The 24,957-nt window shown below is 41.3% G+C and overlaps 1 protein-coding gene across 6 annotated transcripts in view; it reads right to left on the reverse strand.

Moving 5' to 3' along the window:
• The window catches only part of ATP7B (ATPase copper transporting beta), a 45,572-nt gene that overhangs the window by 2,630 nt on the left and 17,985 nt on the right, over positions 1 to 24,957 (reverse strand). For 4 of the 6 annotated variants that reach the window (XM_075046290.1, XM_075046289.1, XM_075046291.1 and 1 more), the window contains 19 exons: positions 21,524 to 22,751; positions 19,711 to 19,947; positions 18,400 to 18,563; positions 17,345 to 17,506; positions 15,811 to 15,887; positions 15,252 to 15,426; positions 14,441 to 14,674; positions 14,166 to 14,257; positions 13,899 to 14,026; positions 12,613 to 12,767; positions 12,268 to 12,402; positions 11,349 to 11,543; positions 9,643 to 9,825; positions 7,876 to 8,074; positions 6,416 to 6,562; positions 4,932 to 5,074; positions 2,286 to 2,489; positions 2,058 to 2,175; positions 1,169 to 1,271 (listed from right to left, as the gene is read on the reverse strand). In XM_075046290.1, coding sequence (XP_074902391.1) covers positions 1,169 to 1,271; positions 2,058 to 2,175; positions 2,286 to 2,489; positions 4,932 to 5,074; positions 6,416 to 6,562; positions 7,876 to 8,074; positions 9,643 to 9,825; positions 11,349 to 11,543; positions 12,268 to 12,402; positions 12,613 to 12,767; positions 13,899 to 14,026; positions 14,166 to 14,257; positions 14,441 to 14,674; positions 15,252 to 15,426; positions 15,811 to 15,887; positions 17,345 to 17,506; positions 18,400 to 18,563; positions 19,711 to 19,947; positions 21,524 to 22,751 — 4,079 coding nt within the window. The remainder of the gene's footprint in view (positions 1 to 1,168; positions 1,272 to 2,057; positions 2,176 to 2,285; positions 2,490 to 4,931; positions 5,075 to 6,415; positions 6,563 to 7,875; positions 8,075 to 9,642; positions 9,826 to 11,348; positions 11,544 to 12,267; positions 12,403 to 12,612; positions 12,768 to 13,898; positions 14,027 to 14,165; positions 14,258 to 14,440; positions 14,675 to 15,251; positions 15,427 to 15,810; positions 15,888 to 17,344; positions 17,507 to 18,399; positions 18,564 to 19,710; positions 19,948 to 21,523; positions 22,752 to 24,957) is intronic. The other 2 variants (XM_075046293.1, XM_075046294.1) reach the window with 2 other exon arrangements.

Genomic DNA, 24,957 nt, shown 5'->3' on the forward strand with positions numbered 1-24,957 from the left:
TAGGTCAAGAAAAGCCCAGCAATGGCAAGTATGCATGGTCTTCTTCACATATATGTATTATTGTGTTCTTTGGAAACTGAAGTTCTGTTCAGCTGATGTGAAGCTTTAGGAAAGATTATTGTCCTATAGAGTATACTGTAATACAGCTTTCATAAGTCTGAAGCCAAATATGTTTTGGGGGGGTTCTCAATATCTAACCACAATGGTGTCTGATACTTAACATAAAGAGCACAAGACCAAAAGAACTGGAGAATAAAGGAAACCCTTTATAGAAATTTCTCATCCTTTGGATAACTACACACAGAAAGTTTAGGATGAAAATCCTGTAGTGGTAGGGCTGATTCTCCAAACAGACATGAGCACGTATGTAGATTTTATTCTAGATTGTGGTCTCATTGAGCATTTGCAGGATCAGAAACATGATGCGGCAACAGATTTCCTATATTAGTTTATACTATACTGTATTATACTGTACTATACTACACACTACAGAAGACCCCAGCTACAGTAGAAATATGTGAAGGTTTGGACTAATTTCAGACATCTTATTTTTCAAAGATGTTTGCTTTCAATGCTGCTAAAAACAGGTCCACTGTAACTGCACCCAAAAAATGTAGCATAAAAAAATTAACAGAATTTGAAAAATCTTGTTATAGTTCAGAAATTGGTTCGCTTCCAAAACAATAGAGGAAGATACTTTAGCAAGGTGCAAAAGATTAAATACACTGCTTCTCTGTTTCTCTCTAGCTAAATTAAATAGACAAAAAAAAAATAAAAACAGGTACAAATCTTTTAAAAAACATCTACTGCTACATTATGGAGAACTATCTTTTGAATGATTTGTTCACTTGATATTCACAGCAAAACCAGTACTGATCATTACCTCACTTGGTATTGAACTAGATCTCCAACACAGGTGCCCAGGTGGCATCCAGCCACACTTTTAGCTGCTAGGTAAAGAATGGTCCAGAATGGCACTGTCTTAGTCCAGGTTTGTTCATAATAGTGACACCTGTCTCTTCTGGAGCCAGGGATTAGAGAGAACAACCCCAAGCTAAAGGACTGTCAGGTACTTTTAGGTATACGAAGCCCAAAGTAATGTCTCACTTGAGTATGAGCAGCAGTGCTGCCTACAGTTCCCCAACTGATTAGGGTTAAGACAACTTGCCATTTCAGCTGCAGGGAAGACAGCACAACAGACACAGAAGAAGCTGCCATTGCAGCTGATCCCATCCAAGGCTGAAGCACGAGGCCAACAGGCATGAACACACCTAGCAAAAAACCATATGGACGTGAGCCAGAGCCGCCTGTCCCAATACAGACATTTCTGTCCCTGCATATCATAGAACAGATCAGCTGTTCTACAACATGACTTGCTGAGACCTCCATAAACACAACTAGATTGATATGTATTTACTCACTTAGTTTAAATATGTCCCTTCCGTTGCAAGGGATGACCTTTGCACCAATTGAGCTACAAGACTGCGGCCACAAGGTAAGACTGTTCGTCCCTTCCAGCTACTCTGCACTTATGAAACAAAGCAAAAGCAACAGAAAGACAAAGCAATAGTCCAGGCAAAGGAGGGAGAAGTTACTCCTAAAGAAAAAGAGGAGTGCTTGAAGTAAGTTTTAAGGAGGAATTTGGAGCATGAGACAATGTCTGAGAAAAGCAGAGAATTCAAGTGGTAGGAGTGAAAATGCGTGATTCGGGGTGAATAAATGAGGGAGCACCCAGAAGTGGGATGGTATCTCTGATTAGAGCTGCATTTGAATATACAGAAACTAATCCCCAAGTAGTGCTATGTGAAATAAAAGCATGGTTTTAATTTCATTATATGAGAATTTATTCCTAAGAGTTTAAAATTTGGGGAACTAAGATTTTTTTCTACAATGTGAAAAAAAGAAAAAAGAACGTATTTATTTTGTCCTCCTTCTGCCAAGTTCTAAATACTCTGGGAACCTCTCTTTGGTTCCTTGAGCAGGAAATCCTGCGAAAGGCACCACAGAGCTCAACTGTGCTGCTGTCTTCAACAGGCTGAGCTCTGGCAATCACATACCTGCTGCTATGGGTATTCCAAGCAGATTATAAATTAAGGCAAGAATCAGATTTATTCGGATTCTTCGAACTGTTCTCTTTGATAAACGAATACTGGCAACTACATCCAGCAAGTCGTTCTGCAAGACAGAAGAGCATTGGAAGTTTTCCACATGCAGTCTTCAGAACATCAAAGCAAAAAGAGGAGTGTCAGTGATAAAAAAGGACAGGTCAAAACTGTAGTGCTCACTCGGATAAGAACAACATCTGCTGCTTCAATGGCAACATCGGTGCCCGTTCCAATTGCAATTCCAACATCGGCCCTGGCTAGTGCAGGGGAATCATTGACTCCATCACCAACCATCGCAACCTTCCTCCTGCCATTTTGGAGCTCCTGGACCTTTGCAACCTTGTGAGAAGGAAGAACCTCAGCAAAGACTTTTTTGATCCCAACCTATGTAGAAAGAAAGAAACACCCAGTTGGTGATATGCTTCATGCTGAAAGGAAGAGCCATTTGCTGTTCTGGGTGAAGGGGAAACAAAGGAAGATCAACCAAACTGATTCCAGTGGAGGCAACACTTGCAAGCTACACAGAAAGCTGAAGAGCAAAATGCCTTTGGCATAAGAAAGGGACTGATTACAGCCCCTTCCACCTTAACTGCAGAGATGCTGGCAAACCATGTTCTGCCCTTAGCGTCATGCCCCCAGGGCTTCTGAAGCTCTACCGCCCTGGCAGTAAAGGTTTGATGGTTAAAAGAGCCAGTTTTCAGGTAATAGTGCTGCTTGATGCACCAAAAAAGTTTCAGTGAAATCACAGAATCATAGAATGGTTTAGGTTGGAAAAGACCTTTAAGATCATTGAGTCTAACCATTAACCTAGCACTGCCAAGTCCACCTCTAAACCATGTCCCTAAGTGCCCCATCTACACGTCTTTTAAATCCCTCCGGGGATGGTGACTCAACCACTTCTCTGGGCAGCCTCTTCCAATGCTTGACAACACTTTCAGTGAAGAAATTTTTCCTAATATCCATTCTAAACCTCCCCTGGTGCAACTTGAGTTCATTTCCTCTTGTCCTATCACTTGTTACTTGGGAGAAGAGACTGACCCCCACCTCACTACAACCTCCTTTCAGGTAGTTGTAGAGAGCGATAAGGTCTCCCCTCAGCCTCCTTTTCTCCAGGCTGAACAACCCCAGTTCCCTCAGCCGCTCCTCATAGGACTGGTGCTCTAGACCCTTCACCAGCTCCGTTGCCCTTCTCTGGACATGCTCCAGCACCTCAATGTCTTTCCTGTAGTGAGGGGCCTGAAACTGGACACAGGACTCGAGGTGCGGCCTCACCAGTGCTGAGTACAGGGGGATGACCACTTCCCTAGTCCTGCTGGCCACACTATTTCTGATACAGGCCAGGATGCCGTTGGCCTTCTTGGCCACCTGGGCACACTGCTGGCTCATATTCAGCCGGCTGTCGACCAGCACTCCCAGGTCCTTTTCTGCTGGGCAGCTTTCCAGCCACTCTTCCCCAAGCCTGTAGCGTTGCGCGGGGTTGTTGTGACCCCAGTGCAGGACCCGGCACTGAGCTTTGTTGAACTTTATACAATTGGCCTCAGCCCATCAATCCAGCCTGTCCAGATCCCTCTGTAGAGTCTTCCTACCCTCGAGCAGATAATGCAATGCTGGAACCATGTACGATTGGGCAGTTACACTAGGGGAAATACAGAAATGCCAAGTATGTGCAAGTCTCAGGGAGACTACGAAAATAAAGCAGACGGCTGGCTAAACGCTTCTACCCATCCACATCGCAACTAATATGGAGTTGCTACCAACGGCTTTAGCACTGTAGTAGAAAAACAGGTGCGTGTACTAAAGAGGGCTGGGATAATGGCCCTGGTTTGGCTGCCTCACCAGGCAGAGATCAGCTCTCTTCACCACACAAGGTAGAAGCTCCCTTTTAACCTTTCAAAAAGTAACATTTAAAAAGTTTTTAGGACTGGCTTTCCATTTTTTCCATTGGAAAGGAAGTAAGTGCCAAAAATTCAGAGAAAATGTAGGTTGGCACAGACTAAGCTTGTTTGAAAACTTCACCTGAGGGCCTAGAACCATAAATCGAAGCTTGTTTCTGAAATACTTCTTAACAAAGAAAGTTGGGTGGGAAAGCACTTTACCACAATTGAACACAAAAGCAAAAGCATGAAACAAGATAGGAGAAGCATTAAAGCATCACACTGAGAAACAAAACAGACCTCACAACATACAAGAACGTGTATACCACAGTGCTGGCTGAGTTAGCTGTGTAGTGGGATACCTGAGGAAAGCAAGGTGGCACACAGTAGACTAGAAGTAGACCAATTCAAAGGGAAAGAGGGAAATGAAGGGAAAAGAAGGTAGAGTGAGAATTTGGCTTTGCCTTTGGAGCAACATTTATCATTTGAGATCAAGGAAACCTCATATAAACCCAAACTCTTTTAGACTGCTATGCTTCTTAACAATAATTCTTACTGTTATTACTATGTTACCTTTAAAGATAATGACAAAACCCCACTTCCCTTATTGGGAACAGGACTGGACCTTAAAGGAACTTTCCCTCATCACTAACCAAACACAACTGCCCTTCAGTGAAGGGAAGTGGGAGGCTTCAGTTCAGCAACAGACTAATTACTGCAAGAAACTCTGTACCTCTGGAGAAGTATTGACTGCTTGTCTTCAGTGGGATCTTAATGCAGCTACTGGCCTTTACTATGCCATAGGACCTGACCAGATTTTCAGTCCAATTCAAGAAAGTTAGTCTTCATTTAACATACCCAGGGAAACTCTGAGTTCCTGCTCTGAATTCAGTGGGGTAAGCAGTTTTAGAACCTCATCATGTATTTTTTTGAAATGCAAAGAAGCAGATACCTGAGTAGCAATGGCTTTTGCAGTTTTTCTGTTGTCCCCCGTTATCAGCACAACATCTATTCCCATGTTTTTCAGCGTGTGCACAGCAAGGGCTGCCTCCTGCTTGACAGTGTCTGCTATTGCAATCATTCCACACAACACACCTGCACAAAGAAACATCCTCTGTTAGAGAGAGCTGTGGGAGGCAAAGTGGCAGCAATAGAACGGGACTTCACCTCCATCACACCATGGTGGCTTGTGAAATAACACATTCTGGGCAATACTGACACTCATAAGCCTGAACAACTGCCTACAGTTTTCTAAGTTATGGTCTCTTTCTTACACGCACACACACACACACACTTTTCTCATTTATCTGTTTCACATAGAACAACAAACACTTTTGATATTTAGGGACCAGGAGGAAGGCGAGAAGATGAGGGTAGCTTTTAAACATGCCTGACTTCTAGATTTTATGGTACAGACAAATACAATAGTGGGCCAGAGAAAGTTTCGGTATTTGTGCCATGGTCAGATGTTGAAGCCAATCCTCCAGGAGGAAGCATATAGATATCTGGTTTTATGTCCCTAATCTTTCATAGTTGGATCGCTATTATAATTAATTACTTTCATACGGAAGTGTTGCACCTGCCTTCCAACACATTAACTCAACGGTACATCCACGTTTCCTTCACATGATTTACAAAAATCTCACATTGGTTTATCATTGCATGTTACCTTTCAAAAGTAAGGACTTAAGTAGGTTTTGCACCCCTGTATCTCTATTTGCTACCACCAGCAGCAGTAGGAACACCAGAAGTACATCAGGGCCCTTATTTCCATGCAAAGAGCACATGATTTTGCCGGACTGCTGATGGAGCCCAGGCTGAGACATGCAAATGCATCTCAAAATTGCTCTCTCAGAGCACCAAGAATATTTATTCAGTAATTGAATCAGAGGTACCATTTCAAGATCACAGTTGCACTGGCAATCTATCACCGTTAGAGCAGTTTCTCATATTAAAGTATTGTCTGGGATCTCTTTCTGCGAAGCACAGAACAGAACCCCTCCAGCAAAACTCATTTAGTCTAATCTATTTTACTTGAATGACCTAATGAATCATCATGTTTATTCATGAAATGTTTTGAAATCAGTGATGCAATAGGTTGCCTGTGACCCTTAAGTGATGTAAAGTCAGGATGGGACATGGCACTGCCCTGGCACTGCTTTTCTGAACAACAGTCTAGACAACAGGAAGTTCAGAAATTAATACTTAAATAAAAAACTACCTAACAAAATCTTACAAACATTGTTCTGAGGTGAAAGCTTCTTTTGAGAACACCTTGATACTTTGCAGTTCACAACCAGTTCTGCACTAAAAGATTAGTAGTTTCTTGACACTAAGCCACTGATCAATAGCTCCAGAGTTTGTTTTTATCTGTTTCATGGTAGGATCAACTGATTAATAACTGATTATTAAGTCACTCCAAAGAAGAGCAATTACCATCTATAGCCACTAGTATGGCAGTCTGTCCTTTCGTTTCATGGTCTGTCATTGCATCATTTACATCATTTGCAATATGCAAGCCATTGCGTCGCATCCACTCACGATTTCCAATCAACACCGAGTATGTATGAGAAGCTGATGGACCTTTGTGCACAGACAAAAAGAAAAACGAGTGAACACAAGCCAGAGATGTTTGAGGATGGCAACATCAGGCTGCATTAGCTATAGAAAGATATTCTGAAGAGGTTTTCCTAATTTCTTTGTTGTGTGTGTTCTGGACTGGTAATGGTCACACCCAAGACACAAACAGAATTAGTCTTGTTGAAGGGCTGCTGTCATGGCCAAACAAATGCATAGGCACTACCTGAAGACAGACTCATAAAACTTTTCTCCTTCAAGACCCATTCTGTGCCTGTTTATACACAGAACTGCATCGTGAACTTAATGGAAGTATTTGCCTATATTTGCTAGTTGGCACTGTTTTTCTGAATAAGTGCAGTATGCACATTTTGTAAATGCCATGCTGCTTTGTTCTTACAACTAGTGACTTCTTTCAAATATCAAGGCTATTTCTGGTAAGAAAAAAGTAGTTTTGTTCTAACAAACAATGAAACAGTATGTGGAGCCCCTCATTATGAATTCAATCCAACTTCACAAGAGCCGTTTGAAGCAGGTGAGAAAATATTACATTAACACCATTCACAAATGGCACAGTTCTGATGATTAAAGTTCTTATTTTACTTAATTCTTCTAATAGCTTTCTCAAAAAGGTCAGGGGAGCCCCAGCCTTCTGAAGAGAACTAATGAACTTCTTAAGGAAGGCTTTAAATACTTTTTCTTTCTCTCCTACACTACAAAAGAGCAAAGCAGCTTCCACAGAGCCTGAAACAGAAACAAATGTATTGGCCTAATCAAAAACATCAGGCACTGAAACTCAGTTTGCAGATATAACGCGCTTTATTGTGTGTCTGCTGAATAGATTTTTTTTCTTTAATTAAGTGCCTTGAAAGATATATGAACAGAAAACAAAAGGTCCAAGTTAATATGGAACTAAAGGGTAGGCTATAAATAGTTGCAGTAAGATAACATGTTAAAGGTAACTGCTCTAAATGTGAAGATAATGCTAACTGGCTAACTTTGCTCTCTGCTGGACCATTCTTTTATTCAAAAGGAACATTGCTGGGTATGCCTTATTGTATGGACTTTTCGAGTACCCATCACTGTAGCATCTAAATTCTTATTTAGGTTTCTGACTTGCAGAGAGATCGAGAGTAGGGGAAAGAGAAAGTTTCAATTTTTGTTAAGGCGCATTTTTATCCCTCGTGTTCTTTGCCTCCTTCTGCCATAAATCCACCTTTCTGTTGTTCTAGTCTGATAGGATTGTTTTACAGTGGTCAGCATTGCTGACTCAGTAGCTCTCGCATTGCGACTGGCGGTCACTTGCGGGGCAGACATACCGTGTGATTCTGGGAGAGCGATCAGCGTGTTATCTCCCAGAGGAGCACTGCTGTCCCTGCTCCTGTTAGCATCCAGCTTATCGAGACCCTCATCAGCCATGCCCAGGACAGCCTCAACGCCTCCCACTTTGCAGCTGATGCCACAGCCTGGGACCGCCTGGAAGTCAGTGCAGTATCCCAGGCTCTGAGTGCCAAGCTCCTGTGGACATAACCAGAGTTCATCATCAGTCTGTGCTGCCCACGTGGGGTACAAATATTAGATAACTCCTGCTGAAAAGAGGCCTAATTCCTCCTCTTGACAATGACTGACCGACTGAAAAGCAGCATGGGGTATCAGTAGCGCAGAACTAAAAATAAGGATGTTCTGGATGTGCTGTGGTTTAGACTTCTAGAAAGGGGCAGCAATACAGACCACATCCAGGTCTCAGCCCTAGCACCAGCAAACCACAAAGGACAGCTTTTTTTGATAGTGCAAGGGTGAAGCAGTTACATTGGTGGTTCATGACCTCAGCCAAGACAAGGAACTAAAGAGAAATACTGTAAAAATAAGCCATACAGCTTCTGAAAAGATGCAACTTCTAATTAACATCACAGAGAACTGGCTGGGGGGTATAAGGCCTTTTATATATAAGTAAAAGTACAGTGAAAAACTATGAATTGCTGGAGTGATTTGGCCGGATGATAAGGAAACTGGGTCTTTCTGTTGAGTTAGAGAGAGAAGCCAGTGAGTACCTTCAAGATGAGAAAAGGGATTACCAGGATCCTATGAGTTACAAAAAAGAATGCAGAAAATATTAATTTATAAACAAGTTATTCAGGGCTGTCCCTGGAAGTTGGAATTACACGTACCCTTCAGTGACCTTCTTACAACACAGGGATGACAAGGCAGGTGGTAAGAATATCAGGAAACAGTACAGAATTGCAATTCATAGAAGCCATGATCCAGTAATAACTGGTGCATGGGATAACTACAGAAGTGTCAGGGTACTAAGACAAATTCAAAACCAGAAAATGTAAAATATAAGAGACGCAACTGAATCATTACCCATACTCTCTTTTTGCTTCTCAATTTATATGTTAACTTCTAAATTTTACTACTGAAAGATCTATCACTAATAAGATTGATATGTTCTTGCCAAGGAATTTTTCCATAAATCAATTAATGACTTGTCTTAGCAGAAATAAATTGTTTATTTAAACCAGGCTTCTTATTTCGGTTACTATTTGTGCTTTCACTCTTCCTGAAACATTTGAGGAACACATGCAATATATATATGACCTTTGAGGATGTGCAAAATTTGCAAAGAATTGAGTAATCTATTAATTCATTTGTGAAATTCACAAATACCACAGTTAAATATTCTGGTTTTAAAGCTGTTTGCCCGATCTATTCAGATAAGCAAGTGACTAATAGAAGCAACTGCAGTCAGGTAACATGAAATGTCACCACACACATTTGCTTCATGATGCTATTTTAAGCATAAGTATTCCTCCTGCACATATTCCACAATCCTTATTTTCTCACTAGTTCAGGAAAAACTTTGTAAGACCTTGCTTGAGAAGTCCACAGCATTACCAGAAAACAAAAGCTTAGAATATGCCTTCTGGTATTGTCCAGACTAAGATGCACAATCATAAAATCTCCCAGCTTTCCAGCTTGTTACTTTTCAGGCAGGCCTGTCCCTCTGGGACTTGCTTATTTTATACAACATTGCTGCATTTGCACAGATCCCTTCAGGCCTTAGATGAAACAGGAAGGCTAAGTACCTCTTTGCAATATTTAGTAACTGCCACTCCTAAAGGATGCTCGCTGCTGGCCTCTGCAGTGCCAACCACCGCCAGTACCTTCTTCAGGGAGAGCACAGCTGTGTCTCCCAGCAAAAGCACCCTCATGACTTTTGGAACTCCACATGTGATGGTCCCAGTTTTATCAAACATCACAGTCTTGATCTGCAAAAAATAAACCAGAGTTACTGCTCAGCCCTGCAAGCATAGGGCACATAAATACAGGCAAGACCTTAATAACCAGTTGACTATATCCACACCAAGACAGAATAAACCTACAGAAGTAGGGACTCCTGTATGGACCTCGAACTATCTGTACAGTAGGTCTCCTTACGCTTTTTTATTCATTCCCTGTACAGCGATTTCACTGAAGCTACAACGTCATCCTGTACCTATATCAGGATCGCAGAAAACTGAGTCACTGCAGGACTTGTACAGTCCTTTGCGTGTGTGTGTATGTATTCACAGGCAGGATTCACACAGTGGAACCTTAATCACTTTTACCACAGGGTATATGATGCAAGGAGGGCTTTTACGAATGCTGTTCTAAACAGTTAACAACAGCACTGAGGAAAGAGGACTCCGGAAGTTATTTGGTGATAGAGCAGGTGGGAAGAGTGCAAGAAGCTGCAACAAGTTCCAGAAGTAACAACCTAACCAAAACCAACCTCATGCTATTCACCAAATTCAGCAATGACTCGTTAGCCAGCCCAGCGGGTCTTGAGGAATCAGGAATGAACCAAAAACCACAGCCCCATTTACACTGAAACCCAAAGCTAAAGTAAATTCTAATCCTGAAAATAAACACAGCACAGAGAAACACAAGAACCAAAAAACTCAACAAAGTAGGCACTATTTCCATTCCCAGCTATTCCAACCCACCAACCTTGCAGAATCCAACCAGTCACTTAATTTTCCAAGCCGTGACCTTAGCCTTGCTTGGATTCAACAGGTAAAAAGTCCTGACACTAATTAGCAGTCATTTTTTGGTTTTTTTGCAGACCCTTGGAAAAAATTCTGGCCTATGCTTTGTAATGTCCGGTAAGAAGAAGAATTATCAGTCTGATTAACTTATTCTTACCATCCTTTTCACTTAAAATGTTCTGCGTATGTCTAATCCAGTCTACCATAGCACATTTTAAACTCATATTCTTTTCACTGGCTGTGGACATGTCAAACCTTTTCCTCCTTCAATCTTCTCCTCTTTTCATCAGTTTTTTGTCTTAGAAGAGCTTTTTCTGCCTCCCTTCCATCTATTTTCTATACACTAAAACAACTTCAAATCATTCCGTTTTTTCTTTTACAACCTACATTTTAAACTACTGATCATGAACAATATACATTTCACAACAGCCCTCTGAGGAAAGAAGGAAAACACTGGATTATTGGGCTCTTTTGCAGAAGAGCTAAAGAGAGTGCAGAAGTCAGAAACCTCTGAGGTCATGCAGAAGATTAGCAGCTTCACTGGTATGAGGCTGCAGGAACTGTTGGCTCTCAACACTTTGCTGTGACTGCTTTGAAGAAAGATGGTCAAGTCTGTCTTCTTCACCTTAATGAGCAGCAACCAACAGAAAAATACCCAAACAACATTCTGCGGTCTTTCTTTGGACCAGCAAGATTTCCTGGGAAATTATATTTCATGTAGCAACGGCGGGGTAAGCTACAAAAGTACAGAATGAACTATTAACCTTGTGTGCCATTTCCAGGGGTTTTCCGCCTTTGATGAGAATACCATTCTGCGCAGCAACTCCTGTGCCCACCATGACAGCTGTGGGGGTAGCCAAGCCTAAAGAACAGGGGCATGCAATGCTCAGCACAGTGATTGAGGTTTGAAATGCAAACCTCAGTATTAGTTCAGCTTTTGAAACGTGTTTGTTCTGATTCTGCAAGAAAAGGGAAGAGAAGGGGAAAAAAAGATGTGTGATTGCTGATAGAAGATAACATAGATGTACAATCAATCATAGCAATTTCAAAAAACACATTTACCTGGAAACCTCCAGTATAGGAAAACAATCTATTATTGTTACTGTAATGGTAGAGAAAGGTCAATGTTATGAATTGTTTATGGCAGTATTTTCTGGACTTTTTGCTGCCTAAGCACACATATGCTTGACTCTGCCCTCAGGCTCCTGGATGACAATGTATTTCCTTTATAGCTCAGCAAAGGAGAACCCTATTTCCAGGTACACAGATATGCACAGTTGCTGAGCATAGCAAATACACATCCTAAATGTAACAGAAGCTATCTTCTTTCTAAAGCCAAAATCACTATCTGCCATCAGGAACGAGGATGTCCAAAAAGATTTCAGGCATGATAGGAATGGCTTAGCTCCTTGCAGTGCAGCTATAGATCATGCTTAGTCCAGAAAGACTGCCAATAATTTCAGTTTGTAGGAAACCCATGCAGAACTAAGGGGTAAATGCAAAGGTATATTTATACCTGCAGATAGATTTTAATTAGTGTAATTATCTGCTCTGTGTAGAAAACACCACATTGTACAAAAGTAATTGCCAAGTTGCAACATCAAACCATACACACAGAAGGTATGTTAATTACTCTAGAAGATATCCTAACACCAAAATCCAGCTCCTAATGAAATTACTTACAGGAAAATATTTTTGAATAACATCAAAATTTATAAAACCAATTGTGATCCATGCTATCAATGTGACTGTTGAAATGCTGATGATAAATGGAACAAAATATCCACTAAACTTATCTGCCAGTTGCTGGATGGGTGCCTATAAAAAAGAAAAACAGGTATTTGCATGTTTATGGTCAAAACATATAAATATGCAGAATTCATGAAAATATCTAATAGTCTTTATCTGATTCTTTTTTGAAGTCTGGAAAAACACAGTTTGCTGAACAAGTAAATATATCAAAATATGGAATCCTTTTCTTATTTAATAAAAATCTGTGAATGAGGTTTTGTCTTCTGTTATTTTTACCTTTGACATTTGAGCTTCTTCCACCAATTTCACGATTTGTGCCAGAGTGGTATCATTACCAACATGAGTTGCATTAACAAGAACTGAGCCGTGTGCATTTATAGAACCAGCAATCACTGTGCTCCCGGGCTTTTTAGTGACTGGCATAGCTTCCCCTAGAAAGAAAAGGTAAGAATAAATGAGCCAATACCCCTAATAACAGTGAACATAGCCGATTAGCACACAGCTTGTTTCATGCTAGCAAAATCAGTATGTTAAGCAATAATGACCAGAAATCACATATTGTATATCTCTGTCTAGAGAAGAATTGCATAAGTGGTGTCATACTTCTGTAAACCTTTCTCTAGGTTTAGTTTCAAAGCAAATGCTGTTTCCTTGGTCCTAACTCTCCAGTGTGTCATCCCTCAAAAGGGCCAGTAGCAAATTGGTTGTAAAAGGAACTTCTAGGAACTTCTCGAATTAACACTTTGCATAGCCATGGGAGTTTGAGCAATCTGTCTTTATTTCTGCCACACTCAGTTTTCAAAGACTAGAAAAGCTGTCTCTGCAGCAAAGCTCCTGTTCTCACACTGCCTCCCCAAGAATACTAGTTCTACAAAATCTTTATTTTCTATTTTTAAGGTTAGTGATCATGACTGGTTCTCTTAAACTAAGGGTGTCCCTGTTCCCCAAGTAAAGTAAATACATAACTAAAACAAGTAAGTCAGTGCCAATATAAAGTTTTTATATCCTTTACCTTATTTATAAGCATTGCACGATGCATTAAATCCTTATTATAGTTACAAAATGAAATGAAAGTTTCAGAAGCTGTGAAAAAGTCCCATGATCCTTAACAAGCATCAAGTTGTGAAGCTTCCTTTCCCTGTTCTTGCTCACTGGGAGATCCCTGTCAGAAGCCCTGTTCAGCGCCCATGCACACACACCCCAACATCTCAGCAATATTTCCCCATCACCCTTTAGAAGTTATTTCTGAGAAGGTACCATCTCTACAAATACATTTCAGGGGAAACTCCCACCAGATCTCTGGAATAATGGCAATAGTGTTTAGACTCTACCGATCCCATCAGTACATTAGTAAAAGTGACCAAACTGAGCAGAAAATCTTCAGCTTTTTAGGGTGTGTGCAGACAGGGGATTTGGATTCAAGCTCACGAAGGCTAGGCACAGCATCCATTAAGGTAGGAGGTTATTCAGACAGACAGCTTTTGGGCTGAGTCTGCTCTCTTTTCTTATAAGAAAGTGTTCTAGAAGATTTTGCTTCTTTGCATAAGTGTAAGAGAAGTTACCAGTAATGAGAGACTCATCTGCCATAGAACTGCCTTCAATGACCTTTCCATCCACTGGGAACTTTCCACCAGGAACTACCTTTACAATATCACCCCTTTGAACCAGTTCAACAGCTACCTGCTCCTCCCTGCAAAAGACACAAGTAGAACAGACGGATTATTTACACCATCCGCTTCAAAAGAATAATAATGCTTCCACATCAACTGCATCAAGCCTAGTCTGTGCACCCAGGCAGGCTGAAGGGGCTTTGGTTCATAAATACATACCTGACGATAGAGTGGTCAGGTCCAAGAGTCACTACAGTGGCTTCTGTGGCTTGAAGAGATATAAGTTTAGCAAGAGCTTCTGAGGTCTTACTCTAAGAAACAAAGATAAATGTTTAAGATATATTGAGATATATAAATGCTGATGTCTACTTAACACAATGAACTCTGAATGACCTTATATAAGGCTACATCAGAAACATCTGATTCAAAATTCCTCTGAATAGTTTTATTCTACTCATCATAAATACACAATAATTAGTGTGAAGATGAGTTACCTTTGCTATGTGTTCCAGCCATCTCCCAAGGGCAATGAACACAAACAGCATTGGAGGAGTGTCAAAGAAAGTGACAGGGCTTTTCTCTGCCTTTTCAATTATCGCTACCATCAGGATCACACAAGAATACACGTAAGCAATTGTCGTGGCCAGTACGATGAGCACATCCATATTGGCTGTCTTGTGCTTCAGTGATTTGTAAGCTTGTACGTAAAAATACCATCCACCAAGAAACTGTTGGTGTAAGCACGGACAGACTTGTATTAAGATCACAGCAGTGAAAGCGGAGAGTACATAATACTGCCTGTAGCAGAATTATAAACACGTAGTAGATAAGGGAAGGCATTGCTGCCCTATGCAAATTTTATATTGATATAACTTCAGTGGAGTGGTCTACTAGGAGGCTGACTCCATTGTCATCCTCTTACTTGCCCTTCCTTGTTCTCAAAACAACTCTGCCAGCTAAATATCCTCCTTTTCTGCAGCAATGCAAAGTAAACAAGGCACAGAAGTTGAAGGGATTTCCCTATAGCTACCCAACTAGTTTGCAGCTGATCAGATATTTCTTCATTTTAACACTACCTTCCCCACTTGGAAAACGATCTGACACAACTTTGGCAGGAGTAAGTGCTGTAAGCAATTACAGAATGGATAGCTTCCAGAAAAGTGCCACTTCATTCTGTGTAGCTGGTACAGACAAGAGGGCAGGGCTAATCCACTAAACCTTTCCAGTCTCCTGTCTTTACCACATCAGATTACATAAATGGGGGATGAATAGAAAGCAAACCCCTAGGAAGTACTGTGGACATACCTGAACAAAAGTGCACAGGACAAAGAAGAGAAGATTTAAAATAGATAATCCAGGAATGAGATTCTGTTCCAGCACCATAGACCCGTGGTGCTCACCGTCAGGTATCAGCATATAAATCATTAGGATTAAGACAGGGATACCAAACAGTAGGCTGCACAAGAAAGATTTCCTCCACCTGAAAAGTACAAGCTGTAAATCCCTGGTTGTCGTACACCCCGCAGTACCCAGGCCAAACAGTGTGCTCACAGTGCAGAGCTTGGAGTATTAGTACTGTACTAACACACAGCTGTACTAACACACAGCTTGGGGATATTTGGGAAAGATCCAACACTTCAGGACTGTTTCAGTGTCTCCTACATGTTTAACAGTACAGACTTCTATCAGTTAAAAACTGAAACTAATGAAAGTAATAAAAGTACTTGAACCAAATGGCAAATCGTAAAATTAAATATGCTTTACACAAGGATAAGCTAAAGTAAGTGGGAAGGAGCGGGGGGAGGTGAGTTACAAGAGATGATCTATACATGTTCATTAGTGAGAGACAAAGAGAAATACTTACTGCTGTATTTCTTTTTTATGATCCAGGTTATGTGCATTTGGAACTCTTCTAGCCACGGAAGCATGAAAGCCAATTTCCTTTTTATTGAAAGGGGAGGAAAGATGAGTTAGTTTTGATTAATCCAACCATATTACTTATAACATATTTAAATGACACTACTTTTAGAAGAAATGTCAGAAAAGGACACTGTTCCATATTTAATAAATGCCAACTTCTTATTTATTTTTAGGTCCTGCCAACATGAGAGGATGTTTCAGAAAGTACTCAAAATGTGGATTGCAAAGGATTTCTTCTACCTATACTTGGACAGAGTGTACAGATGCAGTAAGTGTCCAAGGTTTCTTAGGCACAGGAAGCTCCCGCTGACAGCTGGAGTTCTGCTGCCCTCCTCCTCAAGGGAAATTTATGCCCTTTCATCTCCACTGGAATAAGTATGAGAGATGGGAAATACCACAAAGGTAGAAATGTGCAAGCTGCGGGGCTAGTCAACCTTGAGAGCATCTCCTTAACACTACAGCTGAGTAGGTACACCTGAAGTTGAAAATCAAAGTGGCTAGAATCAGTTTAAACCTGTAAAACAAAAAACTGCAGGGCAAAGCATCCCAGAAACAGATAAAAGCAAAAAGCCAGTTTTGACTGACACTTCAGTGAGTCACTGCAGCATAACCACACCCCACACACAAAACCCACAAAAAACCCAAAGCACACTTGCAAGCACAATACATATAAACTTCATATCTGCATCATGAGATGCTCCTGTGGCAAGATACTCTTTACAGAACTACTCTGCCAGCCTGAACAGTCTACTAGTTAACATGTTAATCACTGCTGCCACATCAATTCTGCAGTCTAGGAGCTTTTTTCTGAGTAAATACTCTAGAACACGAATAGCTGTCCTCCTGACTACTCACTGTGTGTGCCTCATACAGTAGGTTCTCTTCCCTTCTGGTGGGGCAGAGAAGGAAAAGGTTTTGTCCACACCTGGGCCATGATAACAGCAGATTTTATGATCTGTGTGGTTACTGGTAAACCAGGATTTTTTTTCCTTTAGTGGCTGTATCACAAGCTCTTTTGATTTAAAAAGTTCTTCTCTGAACAGATGTGAGAATAAATGCCAGTGTATACAGAGATGTGTAATACTTGTGGTATGAGCTGTTGCAAAACTTTTACAGCCTCTTTCACTGGCAAGAGAAAGTAGTATTTTTTTCTGAAGTATCAACACTTCACTGAAATGACTGGAAATCAGAGACACATGATTCTACACACAGAACTGCAAGGAATGAATATATGACACTTCTACCAGATATAGATAAAAAAGGTTTCTTGTAGTTTTTAGGGTGTGTTTTTAGGGTAACAACCTGGGAGATTATGCACTACTGTGGAGCACAGCAGCTTCACCACAAGAGCATAAAAACATATAGCAATAACTATGTCATCTGCAAAAGTCAGTGAAACCTCTCAAATATCAGCTGCTTTATTTCATTTTTAACTTCACCTTATAATTGTTTATACATAAAAAACTTCTAAAGCCTACCTCAATTATTTTTATAATATCTCGAGGTCCAGTAATCTCAGGATCAAACTGGATGTGAGCTTTGCATGTAGCAAGTGCTACTGAGGCGTAGAATATGCCATTTGTTCTCATGAGTTTGGATTCAATATTGTGAACACAAGAAGCACAAGTCATCCCTGTAATCTAAAGAAAAGACAAATTTAGGTATAGTTAGCCATTCACCACATTCACCCAATATTTGTGGATGAATTTGAGACAAGGCCTCCCAATGTCACAAAGGTACTAATGATTATTCAAGCTCTGCTGGTACTGGCCCAAGGCCTCAGCATGAAGATTTTATAGAGCTGTCTTAAATGAAACAAAGCTAAGAACATAACTATCCACTTTTATTATAAAATTCTGCAACCAACAGTTATAGTCACAGCAATATATTTGTATAGCAGCACTTGTACATTGTATTAACTGTAATAGTATAGCTAATGCAGTTCTACCAGCAGCTATATTAATGTTGCCAAAGTCAAACTCTGCAAGCGTAACTTCATCTTGCTTACTTAAATTTTCCTGTGGCTTCAATAAGGCACATTCCCACTTTCTGATCTATTAGCACAACTGCAGACTGTTGTTATCTGTGTTGTAGTAGGTATATGTCAGAGAATAAAACCAGACTTTTGAAGAATCTGTCCCTTGTATAAACAATTTGCTAATTTTACCCAAAGTTCTCAGACCTCTATACAAAGCCCCAGGCATTATCAACACATATTTGGTGACACATTCTCAGTTGCTCAGAGTCTGTACAGTTGACTAAAGTGCCTTCACAGAAAACTTCTGTTTCATTTCTCCTTGCTAAGAAAAGTTTATTCTGTGCATTCAACTACCACTTTATTTCAGCGCTTTGGACAGGTTCTCCTAAGCCAAATTGATTTTGTCTTTTCAGCAATTAGGAAAAAAAAGTGTCACCAGCCAGAACTGACCTGCTGAAGCCACAACTCCTTAAACAAAAGCATTTGCAAGAAAATTATTCTTCCAGACCTGACCTTTCCAAAACCAACATGGAATTTCAAATACATATGACTTACAAGAAGCTCCACATTTCCTTCTGTTTCTGCATGATCTTCTATGACGGTAGCTTCAAAACCCAAATTCTGGATCAGCTGTGCTATTTCAAGAGGCTGTATGAATTCTGGCTTGTATTTTATCTCTGCTTTACCTGCCATCAGTGCTACCAACACTGAAATAATTCCTGCAGTCGCAATAATTAAAAATATTAGATAACGTAGTTCCTTTGAGGGGAAGAAAAATAAAATATTACAAGTGATTGTCAATGAGGGCTGTAACAACTTAGAGATGTTATAAACCTAATGATTTCTCTCTGCCTCCTTCTAGTGTTGTTCCCTAGTCACAACCGCAAAGTTTTTACTGAGATCCAGCCACACTGTGGTTCCCTTTAGCAATGACAGGAACTGCAAGAGTTACACAGGGAAGGAGGTGAGTTTTGCTATGATCTAATGAGACAAAAAAGATGTTCAGAATCAATCTTTGCACTCATTGCTGCAAGCTCTACCCTGGACTCTCTAGGTTTGGAAAGCCCTAAACAAACCTCACAGTACAATGCTAGGCCTTTTTCTTTTCTTGCTTTTCCCCTTGGTGTTTTTTCCTCTTTTTTAAAATAAAAAAACCCACCAAATCTACATTTAGAATTGAAAAGCAAAACATAAAAAAATCACGGGCAAAAAAATTGTTCTGAAATGCTAATGGTTTCTTGGATTTTTAAATCAAGGCAGTGAGACCATCACTGGGAGACTGGGGGCACAGGAATCAATAAGCAAAACCCTCCAAAGGCATGCCTACACAAATTAAATCACGTTCCTGAGGCTCATCTGTTCATCTTCTATATCGCCAGAGGAAAGGCAGCTCCAGTCTGCAGACTTCTAACCTAATAAGCTTTGCTGTGCCTAAGCCAATATAATTACCCAGGCACTGGAGCCACGCATTTGTTTGTACCTGCTTGTGCAAATGTGCCCTGAAGGGTAAGTTTCACATCGCAAATGTGTCAGAGCTCTCAACAGCTCTGGAAGAGATGGATTGCTCTGTGAAGCAATAAGGCCCTGAAAACTAAATGAGAACCATTTCTCTGTTCTTGTCTTGAGCCTTATTTGAAATTTTTATCACATTACAACAACTTAGTGTTACAAGTATGTCCATTGGGTTTGTCCACCAGTGCAGTAGGATAGTTAAACAGTGATATAGTTACATTATCACTAAGAAAGAGCATTAAGTCTATTTAACCTCCAGATGCTGTACCACAGCCTCTTCCATTAATCGCACAGAATACCTTTTCCATCCCATAGTCCCTTACAAACTCATTATATGAATCTGAAATTTATTACCGTCTTCTTTCTGCAAATTTCTTTCAATGGTAGACACACACGACGCACAGGTCATGCCTGTGATTTGTAGAAAACACTTTTCAGCCGTCGCTCCACTGGCCTGGTTTGGCCCATCAAGGTGAGGACTGTCTGGAAGAGCATCCGAGGCGCAGCCTTGGCGAGGAGGCTCTGCAGCTCGAGGCTGCCTGGCAGCATTGCTGGCGTCAGGCTGGTGCCTACCTTCTCCAGCGGCGGTATCTTGAATAAATGCACAACAAACTGAACAAACATTGTTTACAGCACGATCGGATGACATAAAACTACAAGCAGGTCACCCTTACCAATCATGCAAAGTTGCAAAGTCTCTTAATTGTTTGAAAGGTGACATGGTAATCTTGGTCTCTTCATGTAAGTAATATAGATTGTTACTATGTGTATAACAATATACACTCACCAGTACCACCTGCATGACTATTTAAGTCTACAGAACTGGTTTTCCACCTTCAGATGGCAAATGATTCCCTCTGATTTCAATGCCTAGACCTGACAGCTACCTCCACTCAATAAAGATATATTAGTATCTAGAGGGTCCTTATCCAGCACAGAGAATGCAGTCCAGCCTCACATCCATTCTGTCCTTGTCATCTATGCAGGGCTCATAGCACTTCATCTTAAACAAGGAAAAGGACAAGTTTCTCAACAGATTTCTCTTTATGGCACAATATTTACACTGCAAGTACTGCAAAACGAGTAGTAGAAGGATTTGCAGCACCCAGAAGACCTCCACACATACAGGCTTGTTGCAATCCTTTTTATTCTTTACCAGATCACTGAACAGACACCCAACAGCTCCAGCTGCGTTCATAAACTGCCTCCCTTGGGCAGACGTTTGTGTAAAGGAGCAAGAGTTGCTTCTGAACACGTTAAACACAGGGGCTCCCCTCCTCTTCGATAGATGGATCGGGAGGTCTCCCACCAACAAATTATAAACCAAACAATCATAATTAAACACCACATACAGGCTCCTCCTCATTTGCAGTAGTAACACAGATTCAGAGGGATTGGACCCATGAGAAAAATGAATAGGATGTGGTCTATTGCAATCAAACTAATTCATTCCAGGTATGCTACATCAGTATCTCAAAGCAAATCTGTTCAGTTGAAGCAGATAAATATTGCCACATCTGAAATTCGCTAGAGAGGAGATTGTACACTATAGCAACTCTTAAACATTGAGCACGTACAAAATGTATGAACTGTTCTGCAGCTGACATGTAAAAGCACCTGATCCCACCAAAGAGTACCTGCATTTTGGCACTTACCTTGCTGAAAGTAAAGCTTAGTAAAGTAGGGCTAGTAAAAATACTCAAGAAATAAAGGTCAAAGGATTAGGACACTAAAGAGAGATTTTATCTAGGTAAAAAGTGATTTTAAATGAAAGATATTTCATTAAGTGGGGTTTTTTTCTAGTATTTTGGAATGTAAACGAAAACATTTCATTTGATCGATCTACTCACAGCAGCCTGTAGACAGAGTAGGAAACCTACTTCGGTGGGTAAGAGGATCAGCTATTTGAAGGACTTTGTACCAACTTCCAAATCTTTTGGCTTCATAAAGTAACTCAACTCTTCCGCTCACTAGTGCAGTTATTAAGGGCTGAAAGAAGGTGCTTCATGGCTGAAATCTCTCGCCCTTGCTAAGTGAGATCAGGCTAGTCCCTAGTAGAAAAGATAAGGCCAATGTGATGTTTTAAGAGTTTCTCTCCAGAAGAGAGTCTCAACGCAGATGTCACATGGCCCAGCTTGTCACACTACCCACAGAATAAAAAAGTTACCTTTCAGCACAGAAGCATCAAACCCCATGTCTTCTATAGCAGCTCTTAACTCTTCTCCATTAGTGACAGCTGGATCATAATGTATGTTCCCAGTTCTGTCAGCTAGAGAAACTGCTATTTGTTGCACTCCTTGTCTCTGTGATATGGTCCCTTCTATGGACTGTACACAGGAATTGCAGGTCATGCCATCAATCCTAATAACAGCCATGCATGTCATGTCTTGCAGCGGCTCTCTGAAGAGATCGCATAGCAAAGCAGGTGATGGAGATGCTCCCTTATTAACTTCTGAACCATTTATGAGACGTACTTTAAAGTTTCCAGGTGGAAGGGATTCAATAGCTTGCTGCAGAGCTGACACGGTAATTAAATTTGGGCTATACTGTACAACAGCACGTTTATGCTCCAAAGACACTTTAATACTTTGTATGCCGGGAAGATCTGATATATTTCCTTCAATGTTTCTGACACAGGACTTGCAGTGCATGCCTTCTATCCGTACAGTCACTGTAGCTGTGCCACTCATCTTGGTGACCGGTGGATCCACCCCATCACTCTCAAGACTTGCTGGTGTCTCCCTGGGGTTTGCACTCTGCAGGCGCCCGAGATCGAACACACCAAGCTTCAAAGGGGCTGATTTACTTTTAATGGTGCAGTCATACCCCAGGTTACTGATATGGCTCTTGAGGTCATCAGGCTGAATGATGTAAGGATAGTAAGCAATAATTGCTTCCTGGTTATCAAGCGACACCTTGATTTTCGCCACACCATGCAGTTTCCTAATCTTTCCTTCAATGTTGGTGACACAGGACTGGCATGTCATGCCTTCTACCCGAAGTTTAACTACTGCTTCTCTCAAGCACGGCAAACTTACAGTCCCTGGTGTCAGTCTCTCTTCTGCTATGTTGGCATCAAAACCCATATCCTGAATTTCTTGGCAAATCTGTTCAGGACTTATTTCTGACTGCAGATACTTTATTACAGCATTGTTCTGTTCAAGGGAGACTTTAATACTCACAATGCCCTTCACCTTGGAAATTCGGCCTTCTATCGACTGCACACAAGATTGGCAAGTCATTCCCACAATGTTGACTGCCATGGTGTGTTCTTGGGAAGATGGAGAGGGCACTGTTTCAAAGCCCTCCTCATAGCCCATGTTGTCAAAAGCAAAATTGTGTTTCATTGTAGGCTCCAGCTCACAGCCAGGAGGAGAATCAGTGTTGGACAAAGCCTAAAGAGCAAGAAGAGAAGTAAAAATAAAATAGAAGTACCTTTAGCACTGTAAAAGCAGCAATGTTCTGCTTGTGCTCTCAAGCACATAGTAGAAGTGCTCTCAAGTCAGTCTATACTGCCAAAATGCTTCACAACATTAACTTACACTTTGAATATATTACCAGTGAGCTATGCCCACGATGATGAATCAGGCCTCTGACACTTCTTTTGAGCAGCAATTTAAAAAATATTCACTAGGGATATAAAAGTAAAATTGTCTCAATATTCCCACCCCAATCCAAATATTTAAAACGTGAGCTCTCTGCAGCCACGGTGCACTTCGACCATGCAGTCCGAGCCCTGCTCTTCAGAGCACACTGTCATCTGCACAAAGGGTCCCAGCAGACAGCGTGCTGAATGCCTCTCCACAAGCGTCAGAAGCCGTCTCTGTTAGTGCAACCTGCTAATGCTCAGCAGGAGTTCAAATCAAACCAAACCACCCACAGAAAACAGAATCAAGAACTTCCCAAGAGCCTGAAACCAGTTGGCACAGAGAGGACCAGTTGCACGATGTCTGTAGATCTGTATGTGTGCACACATGGGCCTGGGCTGCCTGCGTATACACAGATCTTTAAGTTAAAATCTATATCTGACAAGGATTTTAAAAGACACAGGCCTATATGCAGACACTTCCACTATGGTTTAGTTTCACCTACCTAAGACAGACCATATATTGAGCTGCAAGAACTCACTGGTTTGATGCAACACCAGTTTTCAGGATATAATGGCCAGTATTGAAGTAGATCAGCCAGAAGTGGACTATCTGTCAGCCAGATCACAGGCTCCACAGTATTGCGACTCTAGAGCTTAGTGCACTCTATTCAATTGAAAATGAAATATTATTTAAAAAAAAAAAGCGGTAAAAGCAATGCTTCTCAGAACAGGTAATCAGATCACAGACTCTGTCATCAAAGGAAATTGCTGGTGCCAAGTGATGAGGAAGATTGAGAAGGGGAGGGACAAGCCCCACTTTGTCAGCTTTCATGGAAAGCACATCAAAATTCATGTCTGTGACTTAAGGCTGCTTTAACTACTAAAGATCTAGATGCAAGCTACTATGACAAATCTATTCTCTCACCTGCAAAGCTGCGGGCTTTCCGCCATTCAATAAAGCACCTAGTGCTGGGTATTACTGCAGGGAAGGGTCACCGGATCAGGCTCCGTACCGCAAATCTTGTTCCTACCACCAAGAAGAAAACTCCCTCCTTTGTACCGCAGCGCGGATGAGAAGCATTTAGGCTGCTTATTAACACTAGACTGCATCCAGTTCATCTGATGCAGTATTCAAAATTCATTAACTTGATTTTGTTTCATGCTTAGACAACTTGGGAATAATGAGGTCTGGGGTCATGACCAAACCGGCAAAAATTTAACACGAGAAATTTGCTTTCAGCCTTCTCCATACTGTATTTATTAGAACAGGAGGAGGAATGAGCAACTTCGACTCTTCAGTGTTACGGTGCAGCTCCTCGCTATCCCGATCACAAGCTCTCCCCGTGTGTACCCCCCTCTCCACTTGGCCTCAAGGCTACGTGCTGGGGACGCTGGGGAAGAAGAGTCACGGACTATCTTAGCCCCAGCATCCCCTTTCACCTCTCCTTCCCACAGGCCTGGCAGCACCTGGGGCACATGTCCCTCTCCTTGCACTTTCCTTCCCAGAAGTCACTGAAATCCCCAACATACATGGAAATGCACAGCCAGCCTCTCCTTTCAAAAAAAACCCATAGTTAATCGGACCTCCCTGCAAAGGTGGTTCCCTGTTTAAGCGCACACAAAGATGACCACATGCTTATTTCCTCCTATTTGTGCCTTCCCACAGTTTAAAATAATAATATGGCCTTGTATATGGAAAAGAAGCCCAAAGTCTCTCACCCACCGCATTTCAAATGCTGCTTAAGCTCAGATTTGCATTTATTGTAATGTCTACTTGAATATTGTCACTTGTCTCTTCTTCCCTATCTCCTGTCCCCAGCGCTCCGAGGACACTTTGCTCGCGGTGGCCAGCTCTTCTTATCACAAACACCCACTGAAGCGAAAATCTGCGTGTGAGTTACAGGAGCTCACCCTGTGCCTTTACTTTGGCTCGTACGACAAAGGCATTTGCCTTCTACATCCTTGGGTGAAACAGAGCGTGAGAGATGGGCGAGACAAACGTCCTCTGCTCT

This window comes from Buteo buteo, chromosome 14, assembly GCF_964188355.1.
Source record: "Buteo buteo chromosome 14, bButBut1.hap1.1, whole genome shotgun sequence".
NCBI classification, from domain to species: domain Eukaryota; kingdom Metazoa; phylum Chordata; class Aves; order Accipitriformes; family Accipitridae; genus Buteo; species Buteo buteo.